This window comes from Emys orbicularis, chromosome 6, assembly GCF_028017835.1.
Source record: "Emys orbicularis isolate rEmyOrb1 chromosome 6, rEmyOrb1.hap1, whole genome shotgun sequence".
Taxonomy (NCBI): Eukaryota; Metazoa; Chordata; order Testudines; family Emydidae; genus Emys; species Emys orbicularis.
The window spans coordinates 107,442,102-107,465,339 of NC_088688.1; the positions used below are offsets into that span (position 1 = coordinate 107,442,102).

The 23,238-nt window shown below is 40.3% G+C and overlaps 1 protein-coding gene across 3 annotated transcripts in view; it reads left to right on the top strand.

The window, feature by feature from the left end:
• Positions 1–7,333: 7,333 nt before the first annotated feature.
• NFIB (nuclear factor I B) overlaps positions 7,334–23,238 on the top strand; it is a 332,465-nt gene continuing 316,560 nt past the window's right edge. For all 3 annotated transcript variants that reach the window (XM_065406897.1, XM_065406898.1, XM_065406903.1), the window contains exon 1: positions 7,334–7,429. In XM_065406897.1, coding sequence (XP_065262969.1) covers positions 7,334–7,429 — 96 coding nt within the window. The remainder of the gene's footprint in view (positions 7,430–23,238) is intronic.

Consider the following 23,238-nt stretch of genomic DNA (forward strand, 5'->3'; position numbering starts at 1 on the left):
GAGAGGCTGAGGGAACTGGGATTGTTTAGTCTGCAGAAGAGAAGAATGAGGGGGGATTTGATAGCTGCTTTCAACTACCTGAAAGGGGGTTCCAAAGAGGATGGATTTAGACTGTTCTCAGTGGTACCAGATGACAGAACAAGGAGCAATGGTCTCAAGTTGCAGTGGGGGAGGTCTAGGTTGGATATTAGGGGAAACTTTTTCACTAGAAGGGTGGTGAAGCACTGGAATGGGTTACCTAGGGAGGTGGTGGAATCTCCTTCCTTAGAGGTTTTTAAGGTCAGGCTTGACAAAGCCCTGGCTGGGATGATTTAGTTGGTGTTGGTCCTGCTTTGAGCAGGGAGTTGGACTAGATGACCTCCTGAGGTCCCTTCCAACCCTGATATTCTATGATTCTATGATTGCAGCAGCATCGATCTCCCCGGTAGTGAAGAGAAGACTTTAGTCTTTGTGGGTACATCTACACAGCAGTTAAACACATGCAGATGGCCCAGGTCAGCTGGCTAGAGATAAGGGGCTATAAAATTGCTGTGCAGCTGTTTGGGCTTGGGCGGGAGCCCAAACTCTGGGACCTGCAAGGGGGGAGGATCCCAGAGCCTGGGCTCCAGCCTGAACCCGAACGTCTGTACCTCCATTAAATAGCTCTGTAGCCCAAGTCCTGCGAGCCTGAGCCAGCTGACACAGGCCAGCCACATGTGTTTAATGGCAGTGTAGATGTACTCTGAGAGGTTTTCCTTGTCCTGTTTGTTTTCGTAGGTACAGAGCCAGGCCTCAGAGGCAAAAAAAAAAAAAAAAAAAAAAACCTCTCCAGCTGGAACCTCTTTGGTTTCCTCAGCACAGCAACAGGTTTTGGCATATGCCTGTAAGCCTTCATCTGACCACTTACTCCCTTTCCCTTCTTGAAAGCATGGAGAGGAATTGCCTCTGACAAATGGGTGATGGACTTTATGCAGTAGATTATTTCATCCTTTTCTAGTCCATGACACTCCAACCCACCTTTCCCATCCCAATTCTCAAAAGTGGTGTGAAGTGAAGTAAACATCTGCTCTCAATTAATAATAGAAAAAGTTTCTTAATACTGTTGGGAAAGGGATCCAATTCCTGAAATTTCTTTGTTCCCAAGAACACAGAGGACTTTTCCACATTCTGTATTCCACACATCCAAATGGTGATTTCAGCCTCTGTAATTTCCTTTCTAAATCTACGGGTTTAGTTTGGGTCTCTGAGTTTCAAGGGTGTATATTTCCAGATGTCCATCAGGCCAACACAAAAGTTCTTTGGTTGACCCACCTTGTTACCAGGTGTCAGAACCTTGCTGGGAGATATGAATTGATTCCTGCGGACTCTCTGTGACAGGTGCAGCTCATTAACTCCACTGTGGGTAAGAGGGAGGTGGGAATGACCCTTTGGAAATTAGAGTCTTGGGTTTAGAAATCCTGCGGGAAAAATCCTAGAAAGTTACTTAGATTGTGAACTCTTTGACACGGGAGCCATCTTTTTGTTCTGTGTTTGTACAGCACCTAGCAAAATGGGGTCCTGGTCTATGACTGGGACTCATAGGTTTGATGTTAATACAACTAATCATAAATAATGCAAAACTGAGCAGAAGGCTTGGACTGGCGTTTATTTTATTCATAGAGACAAACACCCAAAAGAGGGTGAGTTGGTTTGGTTTGGTTTTTTACTAGGGCTGCACAGAAAGCAGAATTTCCTTGCCACCAAAAAAAAAAGAAAAAAGAAAAAAAGAAAAGAATAAAGATTTCAAAATTTATTTTATTCAGAATCAGTGTGAAAACAATTTTTTAAAATGTATGTGGGATGTGGTGTTGAGAGACATGGCACTTTTTGATCTGAAAAAGAGGAAAATGGGCGATCTCTTAAAATAGATGCAAGAATAGCAGCAACAACCTCAGGAAGCTTAGGCTGCACCCCAGCAGAAAGCATTCTGGGAACAGGTGCTGGAGAGACCCTTCTTACCTGGACGCATTGATCTGGCTGCCAGTAAGTCCCAAGCTATCCCTACCCAAGATGGGACAAGATGATAATCTAAAGAGGTGCCCTGGCCACTTCTGAGTAGGTGAGAGTAGTTCTAAACTATCCATTTGTCTCCTTCCTCGTGGGAAAGGCAGTCTGTGTATCAAGCCCTTGATCAGGAAGCTCTTACAGACTACCAGAGTATCACAGCTGCCATTCTGGGCCAGTTGAAGATTTCAGAAGAGAGGTACAGACAGCAGTTCCAGAGTGTGCCCTTTTCCTTATGGATTTTTTGGTGCATACCTTTGCCCACTACTAAAAGGACAGGCTGACTTATTGGTTCAAGCCTGACTATTGTCAATAGAAGGAATTTATGGACAAAACAGCATTTGAGCAGTACTGAGTCTGGCTGTGGATGTGTGGGCTAAGGTGTGCTACTAGCAGTCATCTACAGTAGTAAAGGTTGTACAACAGATGGTATAACACGTAGAAGGTAAGCCACCAGAGGGACCACCATGGCCTGGTTGCAATTTAGAACTGGAAGACCATTGTGGAGAGCAACAAAGAGGTTTAGGGGGTCCAGGAGAAAGCCAAAAGGGAGAAGGGTACTTGACCACATCAGAATAGTGAGCCATTAGTCCCTCCTCCAGTGGCCTCTTCTTCCTGTGACCAACATAAGCACAAAAAAAGTTCTGTCCCTATGTAGAATTGTGACTAAGGCAGATACAATAGGGAGTCCAGTGGCACCTTAAAGACTAACATTTATTTGGGCATAAGCTTTCGTGGGTAAAAAACCCCATCTGAAGAAGTGGGTTTTTTTTACCCATGAAAGCTTATGCCCAAATAAATCTGTTAGTCTTTAAGGTGCCCCCGGACTCCTTGTTGTTTTTGTGGATACACACTAACATGGCAACCCCTCTGATACTTGACTAACGCAGATGTCTTTCTGAGGTCACGGGGTCCAGAACCCCCTAGGAAGGCACAGTGCCCATGCAGTTAGAGTAGTGACTTGCCTGATGAACTCAAGGTGAACCTAAATGTTGGTGGAAGAGGAATTAGTAAGTTCTGAGTTGCTGCAGACTAGACACCTGTGTCCATGGGCATTTGAGGACATATCCTTCAGCTGTAATCCACGTTAGAGGATCAGGAAGGCCAACTCTGGGTTACAGGGTCCTTATCATTACCCTGGACAGCTGTCATGGGGCAAAACTAGACACACCTTTATTCTCCCCTGGGCACTGGAGGTAATAGGACAAGCTTTTTATTGCAGATGGTGTGGAGTTCACACTCCACAGGACAGCAGCAATACTATGAAGATTGATCCTGCCCTTAGAGCTCTGATTGGCAGACTGGAGAAGATGTTTTCTCCACTCATATTTCCTGTTTCCGCCCTCTGATTGGAGGATGGGATGAGCGCACGGGCTGCAAGAAAAGGCACATGGTGCCCTGGTTCTACAGGGACACAGCATGCTGAGAGTCTGAGTACAGAGCTGGGAGACTAGCCCAGGGAGCAGTCTGAATGCATGGTTCCTATGAGCCTGCATCACACCTAAGTATTAGCCACAGCCCAAAGGGAAGGAGGTTACTTACTTTGAGACTTAGAAGCTGCAGCTGGAGTTGAGCCTGTTTGTGATTGATAGAGGTAAAGTTCCTTTTAGGCATCAGAGATTTGTTATACTCCCATTTGTTTCATTTGCCAAGAGTGAAGCTGAATGCAGCTTAAATTGAAAAAGTGGAACTTTATTAAACCCTGTGAACTGTTCTGTCCATGTGACTGAGTTGCTTCTAGCCTAACTCCCCTTGTTCCCTGTTTATTCTGGTGTCTCTTCAATAATACTCCCTCCATGGAACATGGGCCATCTAACTTCAGCCTCACTGATCATGTTACCTCTTCCCCATTTTACAAACATGTTAATATAAACATTAAACACAAATAATTAAACACACGAGTCCCTTTGGCCAGATGTTGCTAGCACATAACCAATTTGGAATCTTGTCTTTAACACAGACTCAGCTGGTTACATGGTCTCTGAGATAGTTTGGCTTCCTCAACAAACCACCACATCAGGAGTGACCTATCTCTTTCTTCCTGTCTCCAAGTTGCAGCAAACATCTCTCTGAGGAGTCTTCTCCCTCCCTATGGAGTTGGCCTCTGGATGGTTTTCTGTCTCTCCATTCTATGATTATCTCTGTACTCTCTCTCTGGGCGTTGTATTTCCTGTTCCTTTGGATCACTTGTCCCACTTGTGTAGTCACCTTGTATAAGCTGGGTGACACTGCACCACTTACAACTCCATTAGTCCTCTCCTTCTGGTGTGTCTCTAATGGCTGGATCCTCACAGGAATGCTTGTCTCCAGGGCCAGTAGGTCTTTGACTAACCTGGTATACTCTAGAGCCTGCACTCTCTGATTGTTGGCCATCTTCTTTTGGCGGTGTCCACATCCTTCTGGCTGCAACAGGTCCCCCCCCCCCCATGGAAACTCCTCACGTTGGTATATTGCAAAGCAGAAAACTGGTGGTGTGAATTGACCTCAGGTATATACAGCAGAAAACATTGCGAAGATGGAATAATTGTAACATTTTGATGAACTTGGCTTTGGGACGATTTTTTTCATGATGTGGTAATTCTAGTTCAGATCAGAAATCAATTTGAACCATTGCCATTTTAAGACCGGTGATTGTTTCAAATCCAATGTATAGTAAAACCAACAGATATGTTGTGGCCCCACTGGTTCTTGTAGACTGCAGTGTGCTGAAGGTGATAAGTTTGTGCCAGATGCGTCTACTGGGTCACTAGACAATCAAAGGTGTTCCATGCAGCTCCCGCACACACGGGTATCTCCTGTTCATCAGCCAAAGAACTATGTGAACATTAAACTGCAGTGGCAGCTGTTCCCAGTGCTTGCTCTCCCAGTGGAGAGACAGCTTATCCATGGTAGCAACTTCGATAGAAGAATAAGCAAAAAGAGAGAGGAAATAAAAGCAAACATGTCCCATGAAAAGGATGAGTTTCAGTTATGAAAACCTCCAATGTGTGTGCTGTTTTCATACTACCAGGGTATCTCCTGTACTCCCACAGCCTCGTGTTGTTACTCGTAGTGCATGGTAAATATAAATAATGCCCTAAGGAGTTCATCAGCTGCAGCAGCTTTTCAACTGTAAAATTTACGGACCAAAATGTTCTGCATGTGCAACATTGAAATGCGCAATATCAACTGAAAACACAACCTATGTATATGTTGATGTTATCTTAAGAATGATTTGGGTTTTATTTTTATTTTATTCTATACTGTATTTTAAAAATTATTCCTGAAATGTGGCTTTTATCTAAAGAAGGATCTGCAGTTAAACTGAGACCATTTTTAGGGTTCTAGAATCATAGGACTGGAAAGGACCTCAGGAGGTCTTCTAGTCCAGTCCCCTGTACTCAAGGCAGGACTAAGTATTATCTAGACCAGGGGTGGGCAAACTACAGCCCGGGGGCCACATCCGGCCCTTCAGATGTTTTAAGCCAGCCCTCGAGTTCTCACCGGGGACCAGGGTCCAGGGCTTGCCCTGCTCCACGCATGCTGTGGCTCTGTGCAGCTCCTGGAAGCAGCGGCATGTCCCCCCTCTGGCTCCTACACATAGGGGCATCCAGGGGGCTCCAACGCTGCCCCCACCCCAAGCACCGCCTCCTCAGCTCACATTGGCCTGGAACTGCGGCCAATGGGAGCTGCCTGGCAGCGCCTCCATGTAGGAGCCAGAGGTGGGACATGCCGCTGCTTCCAGGAGCTGCTTGAGGTAAGCGCAAACCAGAACCTGACCCCCTCCTGCGCCCCACCCCCCTGCCCCAGCCCTGATTCCCCTCCCACCCTCCGAACTCCTCAGTCCCAGCCCGGAGCACCCTCCTGCACCCCCCAATCCCTTATCCCCAGCTCTACCCCAGAGCCCGCACCCCCAGCTGGAGCCGCACCCCAACCCCCTGCCCCAGCCCGGAGCCCCCTCCCGCACCCTGAACTCCTCATTTATGGCTCTACCCCAGAGCCCGCAACCCCAGCCGGAGCCCTCACCCACTCCCACATGCCAACCCCCGATTTTGTGAGCATTCATGGCCTGCCATATAATTTCCATACCCAGATGTGGCCCTTGGGCCAAAAAGTTTGCCTACCCCTGATCTAGACCATCCCTGACAGGTGTTTGTCTAACCTGCACTTAAAAATCTCCAATGATGGAGATTCCACAATCTCCCATGGCAATTTATTCCAGTTGTTGACAATATAGGTGCAAAACCAACTTTGATTCATGGAGACAGGGACGTGGCAAAAACCTATTTGCTTTGTGTATCGCCTGTAATGTAAGTTTTTCGCATAGGTGAGTTTGGTTTCATGTGTGTCTGTTTGTACATATGTGCTTTTGTATTTCAACAATGTGAAGTAATTGCAGAATTGGTAGCTCTTTTATATCACCTTTCATCGAAGAACCTCTTGGTGCTTTAAATAGACAGAGAGAAGTCGTAGCATCTCTAGAGAGGAAATCTTGCTTGAAAAATGTCTGTCTCTTTCTGCAAGTGACAGGTACAATAGACAGATCATCAGAAGCTGTGGTGTGGGAGGGAAGAGGGAACAAACCCTTCTCCTCCCCATATCTGTCCTGGCTAACTCATGCAGAATCAAGGGGGAGGGCAGTGAGCTTTTCCCACCTTATCACCTCCTATCTCTAGCACTGAAATCCTGGCCACACCCCCATTCTTCATGCTGACTTATCCTCCCAGTCTGCTGATTTCTTGTTAAACTCTGATCGCAAAGAGTTAAACTGTTTCCATATGTCCAGTATGAGAATAGCGTGTGTAGCCCTTGGCAACCACAGCTGAATCCAGCTGCAGCTGCTACCTGTGTGTTCCTCTCTGTGAGTGTGTGTGTGCGCGCGAGCGCAGTGACATCTGAACCATGCCCTGATTGTGTCAATGAAACTGTTATGTCTTTGTTGGGGAGATATTAATTCTGAGCAATTATACCCACCCCCCATCTGCTCAGAGCTGACCACGGACCATGTCAAACAATATACAACACAGAAGAATGCAAATAAACTTTAGTCTGCCTAGCCCAGCAAAGCAGTTAGCCGCCCACTTGCAAGATACTAAACTCTTGTACACATGATACACAAAGAATGCTAGCTAGTTTCACCAATCCCTTCAGACAAAAAAAACCCCAGAAACCAACCTGATCCTTGTCTTTATATCTGTGAGGTTGGAGTTCTTGCTAATAAAGGAGCTTTTCCCATGATGCAGTGTGATAAGGATTGGCCTACATGTAGCCCAGCAAGGCACTGCTGATGTTTTCTTGATTAGGTGTCTTATCTTCCATTGAGCTGCATCTGATGAAGGTTGCTGACAGCGTAATGGCAGGGAAAGCGTCGGACAGCTCCATAAAATGGCAGCTATGTTATGACATGTCAGCCAGGACCTGGTGGATGGTAAGTTGGCGTGAAAACGTTTTTTTTCTCCCCGAAAGATTTTTTCCCCCCTTTTCTGAACTCCTCCTTCATTGTTGCAATGCACGTGTTATAAAGTTCAGAGTCTGTGCAAAAGTTTCAAACACAAGTTCAGTGACTCTGTGGAATCCCTAAACTTCACAGTGCATTAGATAGGGTTTCTTTTCTATTGTGACGGGGGTATGGGCCTTCTTTTTAAAAAGGCAGCAAGGGCAGCATGAGATTTTTCTTCTTTAACAAAAAAAAAAAAGGAAAATGCAAATTTTACAGTGTGCACCAAGCTGGTTGGTGTGAGAATGTGGAGGTAGAAGCAATCACAGAAAAAGAAAGCAGCTATGTCATCATGTTCTTGGCTAATTGTTCTTGAGTTGGTCTTAAAACAGAAAAATCTGCCTCTTTATTCTGTTTCCTCTGAATAATTATTTAGAAAGTGTATTGTATCGCATTGTGAGCAGCTTCCTAATCAGTATGCATTTGTCCCCCACGCTTCCCCTTAATTTGGAGTCCTCCTCCCTTACAATGAATACAGTAACTGGAGCAACTACTGATTAATATGCCGCTTGGCATAATTAAATTTAGTTAATGAGGCTATGCATATTCAGTCCATTTTTTTCTTTGTGTGGGCAAGCGTGGCTTTTTTGTTCATATTTATACAGCTGCAAATGAAGGGTAAAAAAAAAAGAGAGAGAGAGAGAGAGAGAGAAAGCACCCAGGGAGGAGTGGACCCTGACAGACAACTTTTTATTGCGACCGGGTAAAGGAGTAAAATTTTACTTAGATCAAAATACTGTGGCCAGGAGCAAGTATTTTGGAAAGAAAAGCTTTTCTTCTCACCAGTGCTACATGAAGTTTTCTTCATATACTGATTTTTGTAGACAAAAGGTCTCTTGTATGAAAAGCTATGCCATGAATGGGGACCTTCTGCTGGCTAACATTCCATTATGAATATTAATTTCATTCTTGGGTTGCTTTGTCTGGTCATGTATTTTTACCCTTTTCATTCTTTCCTTGATTGCCTTTGCTTGTTTGTCTGGATAATTATTATGCTTACTGCATGGGCTGTTTTTTTCACAATTAGTACAGTGCTGAGACAATAGGCACTTTATTCTTGGCCGGTGGGTATGGGGAGCACCAGTGGATAGCACATCCCAGTGCCTGGACAGAAGGAAGCTGTCTGATTATTACTGCCTTCTACACTACTTCACAAGGACTTTATTCTTTTTTCTAATGGTGGAGGTTTTCTATGAGCCATCAATAAGGGTGTCATATATTAAGGGAGTATTTAATTTAAATTGTGTTTGCTGCTTGTGATCATTTCTGTTCATTTTCAATGCAGAGGAGAGTTTTTCTGTCTTTGCTACTTGTTGAGCTACTGCAGTTTGAGCTATCATGTTAATTTAAAAAGAGTAGTTCCTCAGGAAAAGAGAGCGAGTGATCAGCTATTTTGTGAATCAGCTTTTTGTCAATGGGACTAATACTTTATGGTAGTATATTTAGATTCATATTTAAAACTTTAATCAGACTTTAGTACTATATGTACGTATATTATTGAAATGAGCCATTAAAGTGGCTGACATGTTCAGAGGAAGATACTCTAAAATGTTTGCAGAGAAGATTTAATTAATCTTGCTTGTTCAAAGGTTTGGGGGGTTTTGAGCACTGTTCCTTATTTTAATAAAAGTTTCTCTATGGATAGTTTTCAGTAACCTGGCATTGCTTCCGGGGGTGGGGTGGGGGGGGGAAATCAATACTTTCACTAGGTGCATATTTTATCAGGAACTATAATCTGTAAAATACAGATAATTAACGTAAATGCTATGCCATTAGTGTGTCTTGCATGTGTATTTTTAAAAGGGAGCTAAAAATTCATCACTACTTAATATTGTAGAGAATCAAGTGATTGTTAGATGCTTTTTATTTCAGTTCATGTTTTTGATTTATATGTTTATAATTGTAGGACCTGAGGCAAATTCGTGCATACAAACATAGATTATTTTCTCTTGTAGTAGGTCATTATTTCTCATGTTTGAACTTCATAATGTACAAATTACTAATGCCAGAGTTTGTTTATATGTCCATTATTTACACAAAGTTTATGTCAGGAAAATGCAGCATAAATAAATCATGAAGTTTTGAGTAAAAAAAAAATGCATGAGTTTGTTTTCTTTCCGGTATGATTGGGAATGTTGAACTGCAAATGCTTCATGCAGAACAGGAAATATTATACTACGATCCTTGCTTATAGTTGTAAAAAAGTTAATTAACAAACACTATTATTACAAACATCATTACAAACATGTTCTTTCATTATGGATAAACTATGTATTTTAAAATCATAATGCAGCCTGGATGTTCAAAATCAATTTTTGTGAGAATGTGCCTAAAAATAACACCTTTTAAAAGAAGTTTAAATTTCTTTTTTTTTTTTTTAAATTATCAAGGAAACAATGTTCTCTTTCCCTCTCTCTGTCATTGTTGTTGTTAAATGAGCTTTTAATAAGTGAAGTCTGTGTCCTCAGCTTTAGTATTATAGTACTGTTCAAGTGTTTCCTATCTTACTATTTCATTCAGACTCTTCTATTTTGTAGCAATAATAACAAATTTCATTTGATGAGGAAAAAATCAAGCAAACAGTTATACACTTTCTCTATCTGTGGGTTCTTCAATATGGGCGTGTTTTACTAAAAAACAAGGGAGAGAAACTTTTATTGAGGCAGCAATAAACAAGTGTAAGGGAAAGTAAATGTTAATATATATTTTTAAAAAACAAACTGTCAACTAGATGCATGTGAGGTTTGTGTATATCTTAGTTCTATAGTGTGTTTATTTTTTCATATAACTTTATGATGGGGAAATCATATATAAATCTCTTAAGAATATAGTACATAGAGTTATATGTACTGTATGTACAGAAAGACAGACTTTCTGATGTTTTAGTAAAATTTTTCTATTTATGAAGTAATGAGGTAGACTTCATGAATGTTATGATACTTATGAACACAAAACACTTTTTCTTACATTTAATTTTTGCATTTAATTTAATAGGGTATTGCCAACAGCTTATCATATACAGTTTTGTGTGTTGCCGGTAATTTGTTGTCTATTCTAATAGACAGTGAATAAACCCAACAAAATCTTTACCCTAATCTCAAGATATTAAAATTGTATATGTGCATATCAGAGAGAGAGAGAGAGAATTAAAAAAATTGATGGTTTTTAATAGCTTAAAAGGTACTGAATTCATAGATCAGTAACAAATGAAATAATCCAGTGGTTATTGGAACGCCCGGATTTATTGCAAATACTGCACATTTCCTTTTAATGTAATGCCTTGATCATAACAGAACTAAAAAACGTTTATCAAGAATTCACTTTATTTTACACCTTGAAAACACTATACTTTAAATTTAAAAAAGAAAATATCTTGTAAGAGAGCCATCATCCCAATATTAATATTTCAGACTTTATTAATAGCATATATATCCTTGAACAAGGTAGTATGCTTTAAAAAGACATAATATATCTTAACATTAATAATGTGCAAGGGTGATTCCAATTTTAGGTTTAATAATAAGGCCAAGCTTTAATGTACTTTTTGGTTTTACAAAACTGTTAATCACATTCCGAGGGAGTTGCAGTCTGTCAATATTTTGCAGCAATAGATCTGTGCAGTTTTCTAATTTGGATTAAACTGATATTCACAACACATCTCCATCAATTGTTCAGATGTGAAGCTTGTTAATGAATCCTTTGTTCTCAATAATGACTTTTAATTAAATGATTTTGAAACAAATGTCAATGCAACAGCGGACATATTGAACATGCTGTGCTTATTCATGGATCTAAGCACAATATCTTTATTCTATAAATTTCAGGCGAAGAAGGGCTAAGTGGATAGGGTAGCTCAAGGTTACGTTCATAAGCTATTGTTCAATTTACCAATTTACCTTACATTCTTAAAAATCCAAATCCCAACAGTGTGCATGCTTAACTACAAAATCACATACGAACCATGCAATGGAACTGGTTTTTTCTGTTTGACTAACTACAAGGTTTACAAATATTAGCATCTCATGAACTTGTTTGGATCTTGTTTTATAACTCTATCCCAGTCTGTGAATAGATCCTTTTATTTGTCAATCAAATCAGGTATATAGCAGTCTATAATATAAACGTATATAGGAGTTTGTGTACTATATTAATTATATGTGCTACTAAATTAGATTGTTTTGAATCAGAGACCTTTGCCCACAGATCTGTAGAAGCTGCAACTTGAATACATATTCATTTTTAATTTCTAATGTTCTTTATGGAAAAGAAGAATTCTGTTTAAGCTCCTGGAGAAAATACTAATATTACAAATAACAGCACTGCTCAGGTAGTGACATTTCTGCTTTCACTAAGGAAATGAAAACCTAAAAGTAACTGGGAATTTAACTTGCTGTCAGAATACACTTGTCTAGGGGACAGGTCTTGCTCACGGCGGTTTCAATATTAATATTTAATATTAGTTCTGTGTTGTGATTTAAAAATTGGGTATTCTTCCCCAAGAAAAATGTGAGTGTGCTTGTCTTCACAAGCATGGTTTTCAAATTCCTCTGCTCCTTTTTTGGACACTAACAGAATTGTACATTGCATATTTAAAGCAGATACGTCTATTATTTCCTCTGATTGGCTGCTGTCATCAGTATGGTCAAATAGCTCCAGCAAGTTCTGAGTGAAACCCTAAATTTTTCAGTTCTTATTACATATTGTGTCCACTAAGCCAGCAAACTTACAATTACTCTATTCCTATTATTTTTGACCATTTTAGTAGAGCTAGCTCATAAACATATTCCTTATACCCCAATAGCTTTGTAAAAGTAATTTGATTACATGTATGTGTTAATAAAAATCAGCTCTGACTAAAACTGTTCTTGCTGTTTTGAAGTTATTGATAAATTAGTTCCACCTTTGTTTAGTTTTCAGCCATAACTGTTGTTTGGACATACAGGCATAGATTTCAGTGTGGGTGGGAATATTTTTGTGATAAATTATCAATTATCAAACAATCAATTATCAACTTTTCTCAACTATAATTCACAAGTCCCTAATATTACTTTATGCTCATTGATCCAGAATTTCTGCATGTAATGAAACTTATTTTCATGTATACTGAAATATGTATCATAAAAAGGCTGATCTGAATTGGAATAAAGCACCCTGTTTAGGTAGGCAGCAGGCTTAAAATGATAAGACTATGTATAGCTTTCTGTTATGTCATTTCATAATTTAACTGGTATGTTATTAGTAACAGAAGGAAACAGAGAAAGCAGGGCAGGAGAGATCTGTGTGGGACGCAGCAAACTACAGATCCAGCAAGGTGCTGTTCTCCACTCCATACTCTACCACAGGGCAAGCAATTCAAGGGAGAGTATAGACCTCATCATTAGGGATGTTCATAAAGAATAATTGAAGGAGTATTTTGCTCTCTGTGGTGTATTGTTACAGTATGTAGGTTTGCTTTGGTTAATGGAGTAAGGAATGATCAAATAGACTAAATGATCTGGGCCTTGCACTTTGTCTTGGGACAAGTTTCTAAGTAGCCCATTTTATTTCTATCATATACATCCTCACATACAATCCCAGAGTTCTTTTTTTTTTAAATTGCTCCTAATTCTGCCTTAACCCCACTCTCCCCCATTTCCCCCTCCCCTCTCTGCACCCCAATTTTCAGAGTCTGATTTTGGTGATTTTTTGCCACGTTTGACCCATCACACCTTGTGAAATTGCTAATCTGATGCATTCCAGCACACTGGAATTTAATGTGTATGTAGTACAGTGGCACAGATTCAAAAAAATGTTGCTTTAAAAGTACTTGCTAGAAGTAGTAGGTGATTGAGTATTGACTACACTTGATATTGCATGTATTAAATTAGAACATACTGGTAGAGAAGATATAGCTATACAGATTGCATTTAGTACAAATAGTGTGTTACTCCAGATCTCTACAAACAAAATAATTCGGATATAATTTTTCTCTGTTACACCTATTACCAACATCTCTACCTGTCTGTGCAGTTATATAGCTACACCCTAAGCAATCTTTCAAGTTTCACTAGGGCAATTTTTGAATTTTAAATAAAAATACATAATTACATATTTTTAAATGGGCATGGTCAAGTTAGTAGGTCCAAAATGTGACCATCCTTATTTTTTCTCTGCTTGTAAAAAATCTTTTGAATTCTTGATTTTTTTTTAAAGTATTTGCTCTTTTAAACAAAGCAATATTGTCTGTTACCCCACCATCACCGCCACCTCCAAATGTACACAAAATCAGTTCCAGGATCCCCAGCAGCCATGAACAATCCTATAGTGACAAAACAGTGTATGTGCAATGGCATAATTATTTGAATAAGCAGATTTCAGTGTCAAGTTTCCAAGGGGTATTAAGTAATAAGAGGGAAAATATTTTCGTATCCTTTTAAACTACAATTCCCATGGAATCCCAATTAATATTACATTTTACATGGAAGGAATATAAATACTGTATAAGACCTAGAGATAGACTGTAGCCACAATGCCCAGATCTAGACCAGGATTTTTCCCTAAGGTCAGAGACATTTGAATCTGGACTTTTGATTAGGGTTCATCTCAAACCAATGTAAGTAAATTGAACAAATGAAGGGGTTTGCCTGTGGAAGAACTATAATGTAAAACTACTCTTAATCTGCTAGTGTGAGAATTGTACACACAACACAGTGCATGTCTTACCCTTAAACACACACACAAGCATTTTAAAAGTACACAAATCTTGGATCAAACCTAGGGCATTTTTGTTAACATGTGACTCTTCAACCAATCCAATTCAGCATTTGGAATGCCTCTCTGGGCTTGTCTACACCTACCGGCGGGATTGAGGAGCGGCCATTGATGCATCAGTGCTTGATTTAGTGGGTCTAGTGAAGACCTGCTAAATCAACCACAGATTGCATTCCCGTCGACTCCGGTACTCCACCTAGGATGAGCAGATGTCCCGATTTTATAGGGACAGTCCTGATTTTGGGGGCTTTTTCTTATATAGGCACCTATTACCCCCCACCCCCTGTCCCGATTTTTCACCCTAACTCCACCAGATCAAGAAGAGTAGGGGGAATCGATGGGAGAGCGTCTCCCATTGAGATTGCATAGTATGGACCCTGTGGTAAGTAGATCTAAGCTATGTTGATTTGAGTTATGCTATTCATGTAACTCAAATTGCATAGCTTTGATCGAATTTCCCCTGTAGTATAGACAAGACCTAAGTTACACTAACCTGGTGCTGAAAAATAGAACTTCTTCTATGCGATATATATAAAAATTAAAAAAAAAAAAGTTACACCCATTTCCATTTGTTCTGAGTTAGTAAATAATACATTTGGTACTAAATGTATCCTTCTGGGATAAAACTGCCACTTCTTTATTATAATAATTTTAAAATTTCCCATTAGCTAACCACAACAGGAAATACTATTTGAACCTTTCATTAAAAATAAAATTGATCCCCAGGGTATGTGGGAAGCAGCACTCTGCTACCTCAAAGCAAAATTAAACGTTGTTGCAAAATCCATTGAAGGGCTATCACACCATACTTGAAGATTGGTTGGATTTTGCCCTCCAGAACATCCTTGCTGCCAGGGTTGCTTGAGCAACACTTAACACCTTCCATTCCCAGTGTGAGAGAACTCTGTGTGTGACTCCTGCAGGTCAAAGTTGGAGTATGGAAGCATATGCATGACCATATCAGGATGAGGGTTGCTGTTGGAAACTACTGCAATAATACTCTGTGACACAATCTCCCTCTCTGCCCTGAGTGAGGCAGTGAGCAAAGAAGAACTCATGCTAAAGTTCTCATTTTGTCTATTTCTGCCCCCTCCCCCATTTTCCTGTCTATTCCATTTTCTCCCTTTCCTGGTAACATCTGTAGTTCACGATATAATGGGAAAATCCCTTCTGTTCATAAGTTAAGAAATTGTGGCATGCCTCTTGGGAAAGCTTTAAAATTAACAGTAAATTGTCCATCAGCCCAACTTAACACCAATTACTTCTATTGTTCAAAAAGAGCGTTCTATGTGCCTTTTTCCTTAGGGGAGATTCCATGTCCCCATTGGGCCTTTGAAGAGCCTCTTCTTTTTTCTTCTCTCTCTCTCACACACCTTCTACAAATGCCATCAAGGACTGTCATTGCAGCGACCATCATTCTGACTGAAAAGTCTTCTCCCAGGAGTTTGAAGGCCTTCACAGCACAACTGGACCTTGTCAATCCAAGAAGTGAGAACATGATTGCAGAGCACTATTGCTAGGTCGCTAGGCCAGCCCAATGGCTATGCTTTTGTGTGTGTTCTTGGGTGTATTTAGTGGTCGCTAGAGATACTGGATGGATCTGTCCTGGAGACTGAAGTAATCTATCCACAGAACATCTATAGTGCAGGCAATGGCAGTACAAGCTTCCCTCGCGCAGCCATGTCAATAAGCTTCAGCCATGAGCTGTAGTGACCCACCACTAGGAGTATGATGAATTTTCAGTCCTTGGTTCTGACCCTGCCAGTGGCTGCTGGTTATGATGATGTTTTGGGGATGTGGACATTTGTCCACTAAAACCTGGACTTAGACCAGAAATTTGTTTCACCTGGAGTGTTATTAAACCATCAAGTGGAAATGACTTGGTTGTTATTTACCAGCACCGTATTGCCAATACAAATCCCCTGTGCCATCAGTCTTACTCTGATTTTATGTGTAGCTTGGCTTACAATAATTGTTTGGGGAAGATAACTAATACAAAGTTTGCAACCAGAAGTTATGGTGAATAATGCTACCTAAATAAGCTATAGAGAAAACTGCACTGTAACAGTATTTATTATTATTAGAATGAATAAAGTTGCTTTTTTCCTAATTATTGTAATAGTACCCAAGGACATTTAAAAGGGTTATATAATACAAACCACAGTTATATACTAACTGTATTAAAACAACTAGCTTACACATACTCAAGTGGCTGTGTTAATGCTGATGACGTGTTAGCTTTTTGTGAACAATGAGGTTAATTTAGTACAGTGAGCATTTCATACAGATGTGAACTTTCCACTATATCATAAGGTGTTTGGCTGACAAACAGTATGGTAGTGTGTCTTCACAAATGAATTAGTAAATCTATCAATCTGCCTTGAATTAGCAGAACAGCTACATTCACCAGCATAGTGCCATTTACTTAGATTTTCCTTCCTTGTGCTTACCTAATCAATATGTATCTTACTAAGCAGATATTTTAATTTTTTCACTGTCTCATATTCTTAAATAAAGTTTAGACTTTTCTTGCCTTATAATGTGATTTTTCTTTTATGTTTTGTAGTTCCTGAGATTTTCTATCTCCTATTTACAGTTCCAGATATCTCAAGTGATAGTGTAGCAACAGACCATTGGAAATTCCAGGTTGTTTCTTAGTATCTTGTGTGAAGAGTGGCTCATCTGTTAAGTTTTCACAATCCCTGCACACTTTCAGAAAGCAATACTGTCCAGACCTGACAAGTCTCGCTCACTCGGAGGGAGACATCCTCATCTAAATTAGTTTTAAGGCAACATTCAAAGTAGAAGGACCATTTAGATCTCATTTGCACCAGTATAATTCAGGAGTAACACCAACAAAGATAATAGGGGTTTACACTGTTGTAAACTCCGTATCAGTGAGAGGAGAATCAGGCCCACAGTGTTGAAGAGATATTTAAAAACTCACTTGTACATTTTTTTGCAATCGTTCACAAATTCTCATAACATAATATCCTAGATAATGTGCTACTGAAACAGAAATGGAGTTTTAAAATGACATTTGACAGAGGCTGCAAATGAGAAGCACTTTTTGCTTCAGATTTAATTGCAATTTGTCATCATGTAAAGAGTAGTATTTAGGGGACTGTTTTCCTATGGCAATGGGCACCTGAAGAGAAAAGTGATACGGTCAGGAATGTGCATTATTTGTTGTAAAATAAAAATGTATGAGTTAGTTAATAGTGTCAGCTGACATTCCATAACCTGCTGTTAAAAATATCTATAACTATTTAGTTTAATCTTTTAGGGAATTATATTTAACTTTGTCAGGCCTCTTAAATTCCACAACAGGTAGTGTCAGTGTGCCTTAATAGCGCTTGTGATGTGTTTGACACTTCTGTTTAGGCAAAATGTGATCATAATTCCAATATAGGGATTGACACACAAAAGCAAGTTGTCCAAAACTTCCCTGTTGCTACTTGGTGCTGTCATTCAACATGTGTTGCCTGATTTATCAGTCCTTTACCATTCTGCACTCCACAGATTGATTTGCAATTAACTCGTTACTTGTATCTTGAAATCAGAATGTCTCCATATACAATGGCAAATGTATCAGAGCCTTTCTTTTCCTATCAGCGTCCTACATTTTTACCAACAGTAATGAGCTGTCACAGTGTGAGTTCTGGAGACGAGATTAGGGCATTGAAGAATGAGTAAACCTGTACACAAGGAGAATAATTAAATCAAGCAGAAAAGAATAACAAGCATGTCACAGCAGTTTGACATGAAGCAGGGACAAACTTGAAGCCATTGGGCTGCTGAATATCACACACATCCATGAAATGGTGTTCATTTGTTACACTTTAAAGATTAGCAGTCATTGTGATACAAGGATTTCATTATAGCCCCCAATTTCACATGGCTCAAGTAACATGGAACAGAAGCCAAAGTCTGGATGGCTACTTTTTTCTGCAAGTTCACTGTTAACATAGACTATTAGGTCTCAGTCAGAAATACCATGTTAGTATATAATCCTTACTGGTGGCATTCCAACTGTGCCAAACAAGCAGCAGGATTTGCAAGAGCACAGGTTTGGAAACTGGCCTAAAGTGTAACTGCAAACAGGTACAGTTCTAAGGTACGTAATTTGCTTTTACGCGATGAGAGGAGAAGCACAGTGTTTGTTACCTATTCTAAAATATTCTCCTGCATTCCAGAAAGTGGCTGAAGAGAGAAATTTAAGGGTTAACAGTGGGCCTCAGAGTGATGATTGCTTCGTAATGGAACAAATTCAATTACATGAAATATTAGACTCTTCTCTCACTGCCTTAGCTCTCAATCTATTTAGGGGTAGTCAGGAAAAAAGGAAGCCTCTCAACAGATGCCTGGCTGCCTGGGTACAGAGAGGAAAACCATAATTTGTCTGTAATCCCTAATGCAAACAGTTGTTCATTAAGAAACAAAACTAATGTAATCTTGATTATTTGCTTGGATTTCTACTCTATTATGTTGTTTTGTACAGCTGGCAGGCTAATGTAATTTTACTTAGAAACCTAAAGCAATCTGGTACTCAGACAACACCATGCAGATTTAGGTAAATTTGGGGCTCAGATTAGCATAATACTAACTAATCACGAATATCATTTGCATTAATTAGAGTATTGGGGAAAGATTGTTTTTAAATGGAAGAAAATTGAAAGAAAGATTAAGGGCAAGAGCTTACGAACCTAGTTTTGCTGCATGCAAGAATATAACAGATGATTTCTGCTATAATGCCTAATATTTTAATGTGTAAGTATTAATTAGAGTATTGGGGAAAGATTGTTTTTAATTGGAAGAAAACTGAGAGATTAAGGGCAGAGCTTACGAATCTGCTTTTGCCTGATGCAAGTGCGTAGCAGATGATTTCTCCTATAATGCCAAAGAGCTTAAAGTGTAAAAGATAGGGTGAATAATACACTAAATAAAGGGTTGTGGGTTTTTTTTTTTGTTTTTTTTTTAAGTTTAGGTTTCTCTCGTAAAAGGAAACTAGATTCTTAAGTATATAATATTGAAAATAGATAAACTTAAATTACTTGGTAAAAGTTATAACCTTTCAAGAGACATTGGTAATGATGTTAGGACTAAAATTTGATTGACCTTAAATATTTTAGTAACTTGTTGCAAGTGTCTTTCAAATGATTATATCTTCGGTGGTGTTTGGGTGCTCTCTTTAAAAAAAAAAAAAAAAAATGAAGGTTGCACAGATTTGTTTTAGGCTGTATAATGTTCTCTATAAGGAATAAAACACTGAAGTTTTATTTTGAGATTGTGACTACAGATATGTGTGTATACAACAGTTTATTTCAATGTGCCTGCCTGCGGTGTCTTCATATGCAGGCAGTATGTAGAAATGTGCAAGCAAACACCTTACTTGGGACTTCAGAAGCCAGTTTTATGTGCATTTCAATTATGAGTATAGGGAAGAATATCCCATGTCACTCTGGATATAATTATATCCTACAAACAAGGCTTTTCTGTATAGTTATAATGCACTGTTAGATATCTACTGTGCTGTACATACAACCAAGTGCATGTATAGGACCAAATTCGGTTCCGTTTTACAGTGTAATTTCAGAGTAACTCTATTGAAATCACTGAATTAAAGGTAGAATTTGTCCCATTGTATGTAATGGCATGCCTGACTTGGAAGATTATGGGGCTACTGTATGCTTAAAGGCATTATATTGATTGGCACCTGTGTATATACAGCCCTGATTACAAGTACACTCCCTGCTCATAAGAATAGAGCAGATAGATAAAAGTACTGTATCTATTCATGAGCTACATAATCCAGATTATAACCAGTAAATCAAAATTCTGACCTTGATCGTGTCCCCATAACTTCATCTTTTCTAAGTGCGAAGAACTTTTTGCTCGTCCTCTGCTACCATGAGCAGAGGGCAGCCAAACCTAATGGAAATTGGCAGGGAGAGAGAGGGATGTGGAAAAGGAGAGCAGCTGCTCCATGACATTTTCCTTCCCCACTCCCTGCTCCTGCAGAGGCTCCTCGACACCTGCCTCATGGAGTAGAAGGGATAATATCTCATCAGTACGATTGCCTCTCCGCATAGTAAGACCGCACTCAATGGTGCAGCATTCATCGGGAGATCATGGCTCCAGAGAGTCTCATGCTCTCATAGAGTAACAGGGGCCCAGGGCAAAGAGGGCAATGGAATGGACTTCTGCACGTGACCTGAAATCTGTAAGATTCTCCTAGTAGATCTCAAGACATTGTGCATTTGAGGGGGTCTCACCCTTTGTTTACTATAAAGGAAAGGGTTGGGGTTCCGCAACCCCTCCCACCAACCCACCCATGGAACAGTCTGGAGGACTGTGTGAGGTGAACCTTGCAGAAATTCCTGTCCTCCAGGCAGGCATTTTCTGTGTATGGAGCATGACTTCATCCTTAACATTTAAATCACACGTTGGGGGGTAGGGGGGAAGGTTGTGGGCACCACATGTTCAGCTGCTGCAAGTTTTTCCCCATTACAAATCAAACGCAGGTGCAGCCCTTCTAATATATTTTTGGGAGTTTTAAAAATATAAAGAGAATTTGATCACTGCTCCTTTCTCCCTACCTAGTCTTTGTCCTCTGCCTATGTATGCGTACCATGTGCCAGCAGTCTGGATCTGTGTGTCCCCTCCTCCCATTTTCATTCTTATACAATCTCTTTCTCACTGTAATGGGGTGCATATCCACACTGGGTCTGAAAGAGTTAAATAGAGCTGAAGAGCTCAATTAGGTCACCTGGAGGTGGGCCAGGCCCAATTAAAGAGGAAGTCCAGAGTAGAAGGGGATAGCATGGAGAGAACTCTGCAGTTCCTCTTTTGGCAGAAGAGAGAGTGGCAGGATTGAAGAGAGAGAGCCCAGAGTGTAGAGTTGGCCTTGGGATCCTCTCCAGAATAGAGAACGCTGGCAAGATGCCAGGAGGGATGGTGTGAAGCAAGCTCCAGCAATAAGCCCTGACAAGAGGGCAGGATTTGGATCCCCAGGCAGGAAGTGAAGGGAGGTGTTCAAGTGAGGAATGGAGCCAAGGGAAAACTTAAGAGGGATAAAAATTTGAGCCCAAGGAAGGAAAAAACAGTTTGTTTGTATTTTCATTTGGGATTTTTTGGAGGTGCTGCGAGCTCCTGCCCTGAAAGAAGGGTGAATCTGGAGAGATGGTGGAGCCTGTGAAGATAGAGGGATTGTGAAGTGCTGAAGCCAGAAGGTAAGGTAAGGATCTTTATAGCCAGAGTCTGAGGCTAGAGGCCTGACACAAGGTCTTGGAATTATTTGTTAGACTTTTCTTTGTGGGACTTTCTGTTACACGGGAAGAGGAGAAACTCAAAGTGATCTGACCAGCTTGCTCTGTCATGACAAAAGTCATACCTCTGTAGGGCTGGAACAGCTGTCCGGAGGGTGCGGTAGATAAGCTAGTCTGCTATGCCACACCTGGCCATGAGGGGGCATGCCAGCAATAAGTCCACTCTTCTACACTCAAACAAATTCATTTTATTTCAATTTAATTAAAAAAAAAAAACCCAACAAACCTTCATGAAGTTTATTCATCAAGCTAGAGTATGTATTGCAAGAGACTGTATTTCGAGAGAGGGGAATAGAAAAGGGTAGCCATTCTACCATCTTCATTTAGGAAAGTGGGAGAAATGGAGTTTCTGTTGTAAAGTATAAAGGGATTATCCATTTGTCTATGAAGAAGCCTTCCAGGAGGATGAAATGGGAATGTCAATTTTACTCCTGTTTCTTTAGAGGAGATGGGAAGTAAAAGGAGATATGGAGCCCAGTTTTCCCCCCAGACCATCTTTTGGTAGAAACCAGCTTCTTCGTCATGGAACCATCTTCCAAAAATAGGCCATTAATCTATGGAAATCTAAACATGTTACAGTAAATAAGATGCACTGGAATAATTTTCAGATGCTCTGGACTATTAAAAGTATGTATAGACTTTAGTGGGTGCAACACTCTATTCATAGTAAAATGCTTTAGATCAATAAAGCTAAGGAAGTAAGCAGGCTTTTTCCATGTGCTTTGTTATTTGGGCTGCTAAAACCTAGAGGCTCTACCCTGCACCATTGAAGTCAGTGAGAGGAGGATCAGGCCTTTAGGTTGACATATTCAAAAATATAGGACTGTGGGAGATTATGCATAGGGGTTTTAGACTCAGAAGGCATGAAAGCATGTGAGAAAGATCAGCCACAAGTGGAATAGTTAATGACTTAGAGGGACAACACAGGAGAAAGTGTGACATAAGAGAAGGTATAGTTGTCTGGCAATTGGCGGCCAGATATTGGAACAGACTTATCCAAAGAGTGGAGTGTCTCATCTGCTAACTGAACTCACCATATATCCTGCATATCACCTAGCTGAGAACAGAATTTGTGGTCTGACAGCAGCAGATCTACTAAGTGAGCCAAAAGGAACCTTCCTCTTGGCTAAGATAGGGGTAGTGTTGAAATTTTCGTTCTAGTCCGGTACTTGTTCTAAGCACCTTCCAGTAGTGCCTTAAACAATGTGACTAGTATCTGTCAGATGGTTGCTTCCCTAATCCTCTCTTTAGGGGGATAATTTGTGTGTGTGTTGTGTTTTTATTTGTGAAGGTCAGTTCAAAGAAGTGTTCTGCGTGTTTAGAATGGAAAGTGAGGTTTGAAGTGATTCTTGAAGATTCCTGCAAGAGTGAGTTTCACAGGTCTGGACCAGCTCCTGAGAAGGCTCTGTCCCCTGCACAGATGAGTTGCACCTCTGCATAGACATTTCCATTGTGACAGAGATGCAGAGTTGATGATGCTGGTTTGGCCACATACTGTTTCTGGTTCTTTTAGGCTTTGTCTTCACTACCCGCCGATCCGGCGGGTAGCAATCGGTCTATCGGGGATCGACTTACCGCGTCTAGTGAAGACGCGGTAAAATCGATCCCTGATCGCTCTGCCGTCGACTCCGGAAATCCACCTCGGCAAGAGGCGGCAGCGGA